This window comes from Procambarus clarkii, chromosome 1 (assembly GCF_040958095.1).
Source record: "Procambarus clarkii isolate CNS0578487 chromosome 1, FALCON_Pclarkii_2.0, whole genome shotgun sequence".
NCBI classification, from domain to species: domain Eukaryota; kingdom Metazoa; phylum Arthropoda; class Malacostraca; order Decapoda; family Cambaridae; genus Procambarus; species Procambarus clarkii.
The window spans coordinates 13,727,061-13,741,920 of NC_091150.1; the positions used below are offsets into that span (position 1 = coordinate 13,727,061).

At 40.4% G+C, this 14,860-nt stretch overlaps 1 protein-coding gene and 1 non-coding gene across 2 annotated transcripts; one reads left to right on the plus strand and one right to left on the minus strand.

Moving 5' to 3' along the window:
* Window positions 1-4,275: 4,275 nt before the first annotated feature.
* TRNAP-AGG (transfer RNA proline (anticodon AGG)) lies at window positions 4,276-4,346 on the plus strand. The gene has a single exon. It is a non-coding gene; the product is annotated as a tRNA-Pro (tRNA).
* Window positions 4,347-7,217: 2,871 nt separating this feature from the next.
* On the minus strand, window positions 7,218-8,445 carry LOC138359454 (uncharacterized). The gene is made up of 3 exons (XM_069318644.1): window positions 8,423-8,445; window positions 7,813-7,997; window positions 7,218-7,399 (listed from the first exon to the last, which is right to left on the minus strand). The coding sequence occupies exons 1-3, from the start codon at window positions 8,443-8,445 to the stop codon at window positions 7,218-7,220; spliced, it is 390 nt and encodes a 129-aa protein (XP_069174745.1).
* Between the last annotated feature and the right edge of the window lie 6,415 nt (window positions 8,446-14,860).

Below are 14,860 nucleotides of genomic sequence, written 5' to 3' on the forward strand. Positions count from 1 at the left end.
GGGTCTAGTAGTAACCATGTGCACACATGGAGAATGTTTCCATGTGCACGTGTACAGTCCTTGCAGTCTTCACCTTGTTGTGTAAACAGAATCAAGAAATAGCTTTCTAGCCTCTACTATTCCTGGTGCCTTCTCTTCGTCTCACCTATGTTTAGTGCTTTGCATTTGTCAGTGTTGAAAGAAAGTGACCATCTGTCCGACCACCGCTTGAGCGCATCTAGATCTCCTTGTACTCTCCCTCAAACGTCTTCGTTTTTAAATCTTATAAATCGTGCTCAATCTGCAAACAAGGATATTTAAGTCTTTCGTCTGTTAGTTTGATGACATATTTCACAATCTGAATGACCACAAATGATCTCGTGATCTCTTTGCGTTTTTTCCTACTTGCAACTGTTTGCCGCTGATTTCTCTTCTTTCAGCATTACCCGCTGTTTTCAACCAATGATATGTTCTCTCCTCCACACCAGCACTCCTTTAGTTATAAAATCTTAGTCTTCAGTTTTGGAATGGGGATCTATTAAATGGAAATGTGTTACACGTTTGTTGATTATCAATGAAAATAACGGCAGCTAACCCTTCTTCCCTTATTTTAATAATTTTTATTGAAAAAATGACACATAAACTCGTTGGGCATTATCTAAATTAAGTGAATCCATGCTGGTGTTTTGACAGAAATCTTCATTTTTTATGGGTTCCAAGAGGCATTTCCTTGCAAGTTTATCTGGCGCCTAACTGAGAATAGTTGATAATGAAGTTACTGTGTAGTTTAGTGGCTCCTGTGTCCTTTCATTCTGGCACATTGGCACTATATTGGCTGTCTTCCATTCCTTTGGCAACTCCTTCTTTTTCAGTGATGGGTCAACGAGTTAATGGGTTGAAGAGTTAATTAACATAGGTTCAATGCATTTCTATTTAGTAGGTCTCCATCCCAAAATTTAAAACCAGGATTTCATAACTATATTGTAAGTAACTGATGTAACTGGTATGAAAGAGAGAACAGAGGCAGAGACAGAGATGCAGAGACAGAGACGGAGACAAAGATACAGACATTGAGGAAGAGACAGAGACTGCAGAGACAGAGATGCAGAGTCAAAATGAGACATTGATTGAAAACAGAGGGTATTGCTGAAAGAAGAGAAGTCAGCAGCAAACTGTTGGAAGTATAAAAAAAAACGCAAGTAGTGTACCCCCCGCGAGATCATTTGGGGCCATTCATGTTGTGATATATGTCACCAAACTAACAGAAGAAAGTCTTAGGTATCCTTACTTGCATAATTATGCACGAGATTTAGAAATGAAGACATTTCAGGGATAGTACAACGAGATCTAGATGCGCTCTCCCACCAAAGAATTTGTTGTTTTGAAAATATTTTGAAAATGACATTTGATTGTCTTACGTTGTTAATTCCATCTTATACACCTGTTTTGAGAACTTGTAAACACGAATAAAACGTGAGGTCATAATGTTTTAATAAAACGTGTTTTAAATGTTATGATATTAACGTTTTGGAGCAAATGTTTTTTAAAACAATAATTCTAATTATTAATAACTAGTTGTTCTCGGCCACACATTGCTGTGGCTCAGCTACGAGTGGGCGTTCCTGAGCCACAGTTGCCCTCCACCGTCCCCCTTCCTCCCCACCATTTCCCCCTCCCCTGTACCATCGTCCTATGAACCATTCCCCACTCCCCTGTCCCCTCGTATTCCACACCATTCCCTATTCTCTATCCCCTCAACCTCCCCTCCATACCCCACTCCCACGTCCCCTCATCCTCAGCATTATTACTCCACTCCCCCATTCCCTCATCCTCCCCACCATCCCCCACTCCTCCGTCCCCCTCCTCATCCCCAACTCTCCCCACTCCCCTGTTCGATGCGTTCCCAAATGATCTAATGTTCCCTTCAGAAAAATTAGAACATTAAATGATCTGATGTTCCCATCACTGAAAATGTAAAGAATGGCAAAAAAAAAGGAAATGAAAAAAATATATATACCCACAAAATGGTAAACGACACAGCTCAATTCTAACACAATGTCACACAAAATAATTACATCAAAATCATCTAAATAAAAATAAATCGAAATCTATGAAAATTCAATTTAAAAAGGCAATCGGAAACATTGAAATGGAATAAATAAATATTTAGTATAGCGTGTGTTGCATTTACGTCCAACAGATGGCACTGTTGTACGTCCAACAGATGGAACAAAAACGGTTTGTCAAAATTTCAAAGCAGTTGGTGAAGAACTTTCGGAAATTACAGCCTGTTGTTGTTGTTATATCTAACAGATATTAGAAAAAAAATCCAGAACAAGAAAAATAATGTTTTTAATAACAGATATTAAAAATAACAGTTTTTACCAGTCACAGGTGTGGCATGTATACAGTAGGTATATAAAAACATGCTCCTACTCCAATGCAACGTTGTTTCAAAATTTCAAAGCAATCGGTACAAAGGTGTCCGAGATTTTCCTCACATGTAAACTCACATGAAAAATGCAGTTTTTAAAAAAAAAAGATTGTTTGTACCTGTTACTGACGTGACATCTATATAGTATGTATATAAAAATACGCATTTATTCGAATGGAACGTTGTTTCAAAATTTCAAAGCAATCGGTGACGAACTTTCGGAAATTAGCTATTTTGAACCAAACGGACATTTACAATATTATTTATATAGATTGGAACTATTAGGTATAATTATCTTTATTGGATTTAGAAAGATAGAGATAGACAGGAGTAAAGGAGAGACATTCAGATGAAAACAGAATAAGAAAGTAAGGAAACGAAAGGAGGGAGAGACAAAAGGAGATTGGTAATAAACAAAGAGAGAGAGAGAGAGAGAGAGAGAGAGAGAGAGAGAGAGAGAGAGAGAGAGAGAGAGAGAGAGAGAGAGAGAGAGAGAGAGAGAGAGAGAGAGAGAGAGAGAGAGAGAGAGAGAGAGAGAGAGAGAGAGAGAGAGTGAGAGAGAGAGAGAGAGAGAGAGAGAGAGAGAGAGAGAGAGAGAGAGAGAGAGAGAGAGAGAGAGTGTGAGAGAGAGAGAGAGAGAGAGAGAGAGAGAGAGAGAGAGAGAGAGAGAGAGAGAGAGAGAGAGAGAGAGAGAGAGAGAGAGAGAGAGAGAGAGAGAGAGAGAGAGTGAGAGAGTGAGAGAGTGAGAGAGTGAGAGAGAGAGGGAGAGAGAGAGAGAGAGAGAGAGAGAGAGAGAGAAAGAGAGAGAGAGAGAGAGAGAGAGAGAGTGAGAGAGTGAGAGAGTGAGAGAGTGAGAGAGAGAGAGAGAGAGAGAAGGCTAGAGATACGGAGAGAGAGAGAGAGAGATAGAGAGAAGGCTAGAGATACGGAGACAGAAGCAAAGTCAGGGAGAGAAGGGCAGAGATCGAGCGAGGAGAAAGACAGAAAGAGAGAGAGAGAGACAGACACAGCAAATGGCAGAAACGAAGAGAGGCAGAGCCAGAGAGGCAGAGGTAGAGAGGGAGAGACAGAAAGGTAGAGGCAGAGCCAGAGAGGCAGAGGTAGAGAGGGAGAGACAAAAAGATAGAGGCAGAGACAGAGACAGAGGGACAGAGACAGAGAGGTAGAGGTAGAGAAGCAGAGACAGAGACACAGAGAAAGAAAGGCAGAGACAGAGACACAGAGAAAGAAAGGCAGAAACAGAGACAGAAGAAGAGACAGGAAGGAGACATATACAGAGTGTCAGGATCACAAACCGTGGGATTAAATATTTGCTTTATGGGCTGAGATTTTAATCCTGTAAAGTCGCCTGCTGTACGAGGTGGAAAGGACAAAGCTGCTATGTAGACCTCAGATTCACCACCAGTTAATGGGTGTGAACTGGTCCCGGCTGGTGGCGGTACGATGTTGTCGTCTCGTGGGGCTTTAGGTGTGTGCTTTCCTTGCTGGGCTTGTGCTTTGGCAGCGTTTCTAGCACCAATTTTATCGTCACTGGTGAGGACTCGAGTAGCACTTGAGGTATTTCCCTCTTAAATTTTCTTGGAGATTTGTGCTCTGCTTTTGTACGTTTCCGATGTGTTTTTCTTACCCTTTCTACGAAGAGTGTGTTTAGCTCGAGGAGGCAGGCGAACTAGGATATCCCCACCTTGGGTATTCATTTATCGCCCTAATGACCGAGAATACAAGTGATTTGTCTCTCCTTGGAGGTACGGTGTGGCAAACATTGCCAAACAAAAGGAAATTATTCCTTGCTTAAATGTTTTCAGGAGCGTCATTGACCCTTTTTTTGAAGAAATACATGATCTGATATATTTATATATATAGGCCTGTTAGTCTAGTGGTATGATTCTCGCTTAGGATGCGAGAGGCCCGGGTTCAACTCCCGGACAGGCCCGATAACCTTTTTGTCTCGATAGCACTGTGACTATGTTCTCGACTTGTAATTGAGGATCCCGAGTTCAGTTTCCAAGCGGTACAAAAATGGGTGTTTAGTCCGTTTTAACCGGTTTATACTTTGGACCGGTTAGTCCAAAGCATTGACCCAAACCGGTCCATACCTCACACAAACATCCTAAACTCCCACCATGAATCACATACGACCATCCGCAGGGTTAGCCTGTCATTACACATTTATTCCCACACCCAGACAAGTTCGACTGTACACAATCGTTAAAGCTGGCCCATACCTTGCTCTGGGTCCCTCATCTCCCCTGTCGTCCGACTGTGGACCTTCACCTTCTGTGGCCGACATCCTCTCCGATTCTAATCTCAAACTCGAATCTTCTTGCTTGAATGTGTTAGTCGTCGGACCACACACCGCCTTGACACTCTAAAACATATCAATCTGCCTTTGGCCTTGAATACCTTGATCAATACACACATTGTTTGACATATGTAATGGTCATTTCCTCAGGTATGTTTGATCCGATTTAGGTCCTCTGCTCGGCGTGGAAGTGTGATCCCAAACATAAAAAGACCTGATCTCTGTTAATGCACATTAAACAGTCGCCAGCCTCCCAATGTACAGCTTGTAGCATAGATGTTTCGTTGTATGATGCACGGTGACCACAACACAGCAGTTGTAACATCAGGATCTGCGGGTTGGTACAAGAATTCAACCAACTACGGACCACTTAGTTTGATGAAAGGGAGCAGTAAAACAACAGAAGTACACTTACATCGCATCAGGCTTGGATACCCATGTGCATGGGAAACAGGCTTACAGGTTCCGGAAGATGAGAGAAAATGTCAGCACTGTAGAGAAATGCCCGACAGACCACTGGAACATTATCTAACACAGTGCACAGTTACAAACCCATTAAGATTTCAACTTAGATTCAACAGAGCAGAAGAAGCTGTTAAACACATATGGCAAAATCTTACTGAAGCGACCATACGAGTCATAAATACTTATACTCTGCCCAAGTAAAACAGAAACAAGCAACACTTAGTGGGCCAGCCAGAGGCTTAGGGCCCGCACAGGAATATCCCTGAAAAAAAAAAATTGTAGCATAGTTAACACAATAACTATTAATTCTTACTCATTGGCTTGAGATTGATTATAAAAAGATGCTTCTAAATAAATTTTATTTAACATATTACAGCAGAAAGACTCTGTAAATCAGACACATTACCACAGGAACGGTAAGCCATATTTAATGGTGACAGACGAGTCCGGTTCTCATCACACAAACAAATGCTAGACTGTACTTGGTGTTGATCGTTTATTCAGACGTACTAAATATCACGCTGTTTTTTTTTATTATTATTATTAACACATTAGGTACATCCGCATTAGTGCAGCTACCCTAGACTATATGAAGTGGAGTACAGTGTGTCAAAAAAGCTAACTAGGTGATGCTAAAAAATCCCGATCACACAGGATGGTTAGTCATACAATACAATACAATACAATTTTATTTAGGTAAGGTACATACATACAATAAATTTTTACAAGGATTGGTTGACTTATAGGTAGAGCTAGTACATACAATGCCTAAAGCCACTATTACGCAAAGCGTTTCGGGCATGGTTTCGGTTCTCATACAGAGGCATGTAATAAGCGGTCTGCACTGGCAGACTCCGTATGTATTTTGAGGCTATCAAAAACACAAAATTGAATAAGGTAGCAGTGGTAATACAAGTCCCCATCTCGCAGGATGGTTAGTCATACAGAGCCATGTGTTTAATAGCCTACACTGGCAAATTTTGGGTATACTGCACTAAATATCACGCTGCGTTTGCACAAGGAAATTACCAAACCTCTACGGACACTGAAACCCATATTTAACAATCACACTGCAGGAAAATACTGCACAGTGGAAGAAATAGTTAATATGCTGCCAGCTAAAGTGAGCTTAGCAGCCACACTAACAAATATTACACCTTTCTAACACTCGAGAACAAACGAACCGAGGTAAAAACCTGGTGTCTACTTCAAGGTAGACTTAAAAAAAAACGATCCTCACAGAACAGGTATCAACTAGGTATCAACCAGAACAGGTGGCGAACAAGCCAGGTCTTAAACCTAAGACACAAGTCAAGGTAAACGTCTCTGATTTCCTGACCAAATCAGGACCAAAGTTATATGGCGTAGTTAAGCTCTGTGTTCGGTGTGACAAACCCACAACGAGCCATTATACGAGTTCGCAGGTGGGCATTCCATCCACCACAATCCAATTGGTTCACGAATGTTCTATCTGGCCTTTAAATTCCATATCCTTGTCTTCATGTTAGCGTAGCGCGTTCTCATGAAAATTAAATAACATTACGTCATAATAATTGCATTAAATTAGTTTATCCTATGATCAACTCTTATAACGATAATTAATTAAGGCGTATTATAGGAGTCAGACTGTTACAGTCACCATGTACTGTTGTGCCAGTTGATACTAAAGGCCATGAACCTATAACATTTTGCCTGAGGTAAACTTTTGACAGGATCTATTTTGAAATTGAACTCGTCAAACCCTGCAGAAAGCATACTGCAAAAGCATATGTAGCCAGACTCGCTTCACAACAGTTTCCCTGCGAGATAAGCGGAACAGGGAGAGGAAGGACTCGGTTAGGAACACATTGTGAGTAGGAAAAGGTGTGTATCACAGTATAAACTAGACTATGTGAGGAGCACATAGTGAACAATTGGTTAAGGAGACCCCACCGTAGGTTGCCTCTCGTGACACTGTCATGCCTATGAAGACATCTCGACACTTCTCTGGTGACACCCCAGCAAGCCGCTATTGACAAACTACCGTTGCCTTAAGTGTCACAATACTGCATTGTTTTGGCGACACACGAGGCATGTGACAGTGTGCCTCACGAGGAAGGCCAAGTTATACACCGTGATATTCCTCTCATAGTCTACACGACGGCCATAGTCACGGCCATAGTCACGGCCATAGTCACGACCATAGTCACGACCATAGTCACGGCCATAGTCACGACCATCTTGAGGTTATAGTCACGGTCATAGTCACGGTCATAGTCACGGCCATAGTCACGGCCATAGCCACGGCCATAGTCACGACCATAGTCACGACCACAGTCACGGTCATAGTCACGACCATAGTCACGACCATAGTCACGACCATAGTCACGACCATAGTCACGACCATAGTCACGACCATAGTCACGACCATAGTCACGGCCATAGTCACGACCATAGTCACGACCATAGTCACGGCCATAGTCACGACCACAGTCACGACCACAGTCACGGCCATAGTCACGACCACAGTCACGACCATAGTCACGGCCATAGTCACGGCCATAGTCACGGCCATAGTCACGGCCATAGTCACGGTCATAGTCACGGCCATAGTCACGACCGTAGTCACGGCCATAGTCACGGCCATAGTCACGGCCATAGTCACGGCCATAGTCTCGGCCATAGTCACGGCCATAGTCACGGCCATAGTCACGACCACAGTCTCGGCTATAGTCACGGCCATAGTCACGACCATAGTCACGGCCATAGTCACGGCCATTGTCACGACGACAGTCTCGGCCATAGTCACGGCCATAGTCAACCAATATTTCACTTCCCCTAATGTTCCGGGTGTTGTTAGTGAGTAACTAAGCAACCATACAAGGCAATACAGGGTTCGTCTCGCGACCCTCAGCAATGTAGGCAGGGATCCACATACTTGCTCCTGATTACAACTGCTTTCACCTGCATCTGCCCTCCGTTCATAAAATGTTTAAGGCGTCTAAAATTTAAGCTATTTTGCCTAGCTAAGAAAATCTAAGTCTATACAACCCCTCTAATGTATCTGGCCGATGTACATTGTCCTGTGAAACGTGAATATTACCTTGCTATTCATTTCTGTATCACCATAATTTTGACGCTGTGGTTATAAAAAAGCTGCCTTGTACACACAGAACTCACAATAGCTTGATACCACAAATGAACAAATCCACAAGGGCCGTGACGAGGGTTCAAACCCACGTCCATGATGATCCCAGACACACCTTAGTCGGCTGCGCAACGACATGGTCAAAACAATTGAACAAAAGAAATGTTCGAACCCTCATCACGGCCCTTGTGTATTAGTTCATAAGATGCCATGTTTAATATTACCTTCCAGCCAGTCTCACCCCTCTTACCTTCATCCTACACCTTGCTGCCCTGATGGAATTGTTCCTCGCCAAACTCGCCAGTTTAATAGTTCTCAGAGTATTAATTTCCTTTGTCTTGTGGTGTCTGAGCTTGGACTGTCTTTTATATTCCTGAAGATGCCTTCTTTTCATCCTTATAGATCTTTCTGATATATTCAGTTCCGTTTGAAGTGTTCAACCCACTCCCCTCTCTCTCTCTCTCTCTCTCTCCCCCCCTCTCTCTCTCTCTCTCTCTCTCTTTCGCTCTCTCTCTCTTTAAAGTCTTGCCTGGTCACGTGTGCTTTTTTATTGCCTTCCTCACTGCCCTCGGTATTTTCTCACCAATCAACATTTTCTAGCATTTCAACAGAACAGCGCGAGCAATATATATATATATAAATATTTCACATATATATATTTATATATATATATATATATATATATATATATATATATATATATATATATATATATATATATATATATATATATATATATATATATATATGTGTGTGTGTATGTGTGTATGTGTGTATGTGTGTGTGTGTGTGTGTGTGTGTGTGTGTGTGTGTAACTGGTTTGTTTTTTGTTTTATTTTCTTACTGACTTGTTCAGTAGATGGTAAAGTTGTTCTCTCCTCTGTTGTTTCTATTTTCCATGCATCCATTCTTTCCTGTGAGCAAGTGTAGTTCCTCCCGTTGGCTGGTGAAGCCTCTTGATAGCAACTGTAACGCCTGTGTCCAAGTGTAAACTCTTTGTCAGTAAGTGTAAACACTTTGTTAGTAGAAGTAAACTCTTTGTTTGTAGGTGTAAACTCTTTGTTTGTAGGTGTAAACTCTTTGTTTGTAGGTGTAAACTCTTTGTTAATATGTGTAAACTCTTTGTTAATATGTGTAAACTCTTTGTTAATATGTGTAAACTCTTTCTTAGTAGGTGTAAACTCTTTCTTAGTAATTGTAAACTCTTTCTTAGTAATTGTAAACTATTTTTTAGTAATTGTAAACTTTATCTCAGTAATTGTAAACTTTATCTTAGTAATTGTAAACTACATATTATTAAGTGTAAACTACATGTTATTAATTGTAAACTTTTTTTCAGTAATTGTATACTCCTTTTCAGTAATTATAAACTCTTTTTTCAGTAAGTGTAAACTCTTTTCAGTAGGTTTAAACTCTTTTTCAGTAAGTGTAAACTCTTTTTCTGTATATGTAAACTTTTTCAGTAAGTGTAAACTCTTTGTCAGTAGGTGTAAACTCCTTATCAGCAAGAGTAAACTCCTTATCAGTAGGAGTAAACTCCTTGTAAGTAAGTGTAAACTCTTTGCAAGTATGTGTAAACTAACAATTTATTAAAGTTAGTATGTGTAAACTAACAGTTTATTAAAGTTAGTATGTGTAAACTAACAATTTATTAAAGTTAGTATGTGTAAACTAACAATTTATTAAAGTTAGTATGTGTAAACTAAAAGTTTACTAAACTAAACTGTGGGATATATTGGTGATATATCTAGTGTGTCTGTTCGTTCACAGGCACATGAACACTCATACAGACACTCTGGAACACTCACAGAGACACGGGGACACTCACCGAGGGATTAAAAAAGACACTTACTGAGGTGCTGACAAACACTCATAAAGAGACTCACAGAGTTACTCAGACACTCACTGTGACACTCACATAAACGCTTCATTATTGCCGAGATACTTCAGGATTGGTCTTACATTTGTGGTGTACAAGGTTCTGAATGATTCCTTACACAGGTTCCTGAAGGCTGTTCCGATGTTAGCCAGTCTCGCGTATGCTGCAGATGTAATCTATTTATGTGGGCTTCGGGAGACAGGTTTAGTGTGATGTCAACTCCTAGATGTCCCAATATCCTCTCTGTCCGTTTCATGAAGTACTTCATCTCCTATTTTGTATCCTGAGTCTGGCCTCCTGTTTCCACCGCCTTATATCTTTACCTTGCATTTACTCGGGTTGAACTTTAGTAGCCATCTGTTGGACCATTCACTCTCCTACTATCATCTTCTGTTTTAATCCTCCTCAAAATTTTTGCAGCATCATCAGACAATGAGAGAAACGATTCTATACTCTCTGGGAGATCATTTACATATATCTGACATAAATAGGTCCAAGGTCTGAACCCTTCGGGACTCCGCTGGTGATTCCTTGCCAATCTGAGACCTCACCCTTCACATTGACTCCCTGTCTTCTGTTGCTTAGTTACTCCCTTATCCAATGGAGTACCTTCCCTTTCACTCCTGCCTGCATCTCCAGCTTTAGCACTAGCCACTTGTGTGGTACTGTGTTAAAGACTTTCTGGCAATCCAAATAAAATGTGTGTATGAGTGTCTCTGTGAGTACCAGTGGGAGTATTCACCTAGTTGTATTCTCCTCATTTTTCTTGTAGGGGATGAGCTCTGCTCTTTCGGCCCGCCTCTCAACTGTCAATCAACTGTAAATAACTACTAACTATCCCCCCCCCCCTACACACACACACAGGAAGGAGCTCCTTAACAGCTGACTATCTTCTAGGTACCATTTTTACTGTTAGGTATCAAGGGCATCAGAGTGAAAGAAACTTTGCCCATTTGTTTCTGTCTGGTCCGGGAATCGAGGCCGGGCCACAGAATTACAAGTCCTGCGCTCTGTCCACTCAGCTACTAGCCCCTGACAGACATTGGGAGTGTGTGTGTGTCACTGAGAGTACCTGTGCGAGTGTGTGTGTCACTGAGAGTACCTGTGGGAGTGTGTGAGTGTCTCTGAGAGTACCTGTGGGAGTGTGTGAGTGTTTCTGAGCGTACCTTTGGGAGTGTCTCTGAGAGTACCTGTGGGAGTGTTTGTGTCACTGAGAGTACCTGTGGGAGTGTGTGTGTCACTGAGAGTACCTGTGGGAGTGTGTGTCACTGAGAGTACCTGTGGGAGTGTGAGTGTCACTGAGAGTACCTGTGGGAGTGTGAGTGTCACTGAGAGTAGTAGGGTGTAAGACTCACAGAGGAATTTTTTTTCTGGGAGAAAATTCCCCTGTGAGTCGTGGGGGGTTTCAGGTGAATTTGGAAATTCCCCTGTGAGTCGTACGACTCACAGAGGAATTTTTGTTTTCTTGGAAATTCGTGTGTATCGCTTGGGGGTTTTCAGGTAAATTTGGGGAGTCACAGATTTTGGAATTAGGGAATTCTTATAATGAAAAATAATGTCATACGAGTTTGTTAAAGTTCTTATGAGAAAAATAATTTCCGAGACTTAGAAGTTTGTTAAGGCCTTATGGGACAAATTCAAGTAACGTATGTAGCGCTTTAGGGTTTCCAGGAGAACTCTACGGACATGTTTTACATATTTTCAACTTAGAAAAATCGTCTATGTAAGCCTTAGTTTTCACATAAATTTAGAAAATCACCTGTGTAAGTCATGGTTTTCAGGGTTTCGTACATCACACCCCCCTCCCTCCCCCCTTACCTCGCAATCTCTCGCGTCACCTTTATTTACCTTACGCCCGGCCAGCCAGGTTACCTCTTATCTTATCTTCTCCATAATAATATCTGGACCGTCCCTCCACTCTCTCTCTCTCCTTTCATTCAGTTCAACTATTTTCCAACATCGTATGTTTGCTCCTTTTCATTAAGCAAGTCAGTTTTACACAAATAAATCGTGTTAGTAAGCAAGTTCTAGCTCACGTTCCCCCACCTTAGTCCCCTGTCGTATAATGAATACTATCATTCCAATCCCTCTAAAATTTAAAAATAATCATATTTCAAACGTAGTTCAATACAGTAATTTAGTTACCAAGCTCCAGCGCTTGTCCTCCGCCTTAGCTCTCTCTCGTATCTTCGTTAGTAACAGTCCAATTTCCCTGAAATTTTTACCCTCTGTATTTCAGGCTCCGTAAATAAGATCAAAACAGTTATCAAGCTCCAGCGCTTGTCCTCCGCCTTAGCTCTCTCTCGTATCTTCGTTAGTAACAGTCCAATTTCCCTGAAATTTTTACCCTCTGTATTTCAGGCTCCGTAAATAAGATCAAAACAGTTATCAAGCTCCAGCGCTTGTCCCCCACCTTATTTCGTTTTATACAAGATCGTTAGTAACAGTCCAATTCCCCTGAAATTTTTACCCTCTGTATTTCAGACACCGTAAATAAGATCAAGTCAGTTACTGAGCTCCAGCTCTCGTCTCCGCCTTAGTTCTCCTTCGTATCTTTGTAAATAACCCATCAATTTCCCTAAAATTAAAAGCAGACATACTTCAAAGTTAGTAAATAAGATCAAGTCAGTTACTGAGCTCCAGCTCTCGTCCCCCACCCTCTTCCACCCTCAAGTCTTTGTAAATAAACCATCATTTTCCCCGAAATTTTTACCCTCTGTATTTCAGACATAGTAAATATGATGAAAACAATTATAAAACTCTAGCTCTTGTCCTCTGTCCAAGTTCACTCCTGTAAATTCATTACTATCAGTCCAAATCCCCCATAGATTTAAACACCCAACTACATTTTCAGACATAGTAAATAAAAACCAGTTCAGTTATCAAGTTTCAACTCTTGTGCCCCAGCTTAGTTCATTTGTACAAGTTCTTTATTTTCCAACTAAATCACCCTGAGATTTAAAATCACCTTATTTTCTAACGTAGTAAAATTAATCTGGACATTAGCCTTAGATCATCAGACATAAATATATTCAATCAAGTCCATCTCCAGCCTAACTCTTATTCGAGTACACACATAACCCCAACCTGTATAATTATCTTGCACCCCCTCCCAACTTCCTCCATCTCATCTCACCTTACCCTTTCCCTCCCTTACCTTCTCATCCCCAACGTATCCAAACCTTCAATAATCATACTGTATTTACATATTTTCTCTATATTCAGCTGCGTTCTTCACATTTTGTCCATGTTTTCTGTGTTCATTCCATGTTCTACAAATGTTCACAGTCCCATTCAGTTCATATTTTCACAAGTATCTCCATTTTTTCTGTAATCTTTCTCTTAGTCTCATTACTTTCTCTACAAATTCTAGTCATATTTTCTATGTTTTCATGTTTATCACATGTTCTCTTTACAACTTTTATACTCAATATTCATGCTAACTTCCATATTTTTGTGTTCTTTGTCAATATTCATGTTCCTCTACAAGTTCATGTTCATGTTCCTCACAAGATCACTTCGTTTTTCACCTTTACTTACATGTTTTCTACATTCTTTGTCATATTCTCCATGTTCTTCACAAGTCCATTGTTCATTCTTTGTAATCCCTATTCTCCTTATCATGTTTTCATGTTCTCTGTAAGTTCATATTCCCAGCATGTTCACTGTATTCATCAACTTTTCTTACATATGTTCGTTGCCATGTTCCCCCATATGTTCTCTGGGTTTTTCCCCTTACATTTTATTTAACGTTCCTTAACTAAAAATCTTTCGCCAACCAACTAAAAAACATAGTCACTTTCGTCATTTCTCAACTAAACTTATTATCCAGTCAACTAAAAATAGTCAGAAATAGCCTCGTTCAACACTGTTCTTAACTAAAACAACCTTTCTCTTAGCTGAAAATTGTCAAAGGAAACTTCTTTCAGCACTTTCTTAACAGCCGCTATGTTTCATCAAGTAAGAAAAATTGTCAAAGGAATCTTTCCAGCACTGTTCTTAACTAAACTTATTCCCCAGTCATCAGAAAATAGCCGTGTTCTTCATGTTTCATTGTCATTTCATAACTAAAATTATCCATCAATCAACAGAAAAAGCCATGTTCATCATGTTTTGTCTTTTTGCTTAACTAAAATTATGTTTTGTCAAGTAAGAAAAAATAACCAAAGATATCTTTCATCGCTGTTCTTAACTGATATTATACTTTGGGGAGCACAAAAATAGTCTCCCTCGTCATGTTTTGTCTTTTTCCTTAACTAAAGTATTCATCAGTCAACTAAAAAATAGTTACTTCATCATGTTTCCTTGTCATTTCTTAACTGAAATATCACTTCTCTCATTTAAAATAGTCATGTGTAGCCTTCTTTCCAACACTGTTTTTAACTAAAGTAACCTTTCACTTCGCTAGAATAGTCATATTCATCGTTGTTCCTAACTAAAATTGTATGTCGTTAAGTAAGAAATATAGTCAAAGACACTCTTCGAGACAACAAGGACTTACTCAAAGACATCAAAGTTGCACTCAAAGACATCCTTTGAGACATCAAAGACATCCTTTAAGACTTCAATGGGACTCTTCGAGATATCAAAAGACACTCTCAAACACTCAAATTTACTTGCATCCTCAAAGTTAATCTCGGAGGCACAAAAGTTATTCTGAGCTATCAAAGTTAA

Coding starts and splice junctions, on each gene's coding strand:
- LOC138359454 (XM_069318644.1), bottom strand. CDS start 8,445: ATGTCGTTGCGCAGCCGACTAAG. Junction 7,998..8,422: donor TCGTTGCGCAGCCGACTAAG/GTGTGTCTGGGA, acceptor CCGGAACATTAG/GGGAAGTGAAATATTGGTTG. Junction 7,400..7,812: donor CTATGGCCGTGACTATGGCC/GTGACTATGGCC, acceptor TATAACCTCAAG/ATGGTCGTGACTATGGCCGT.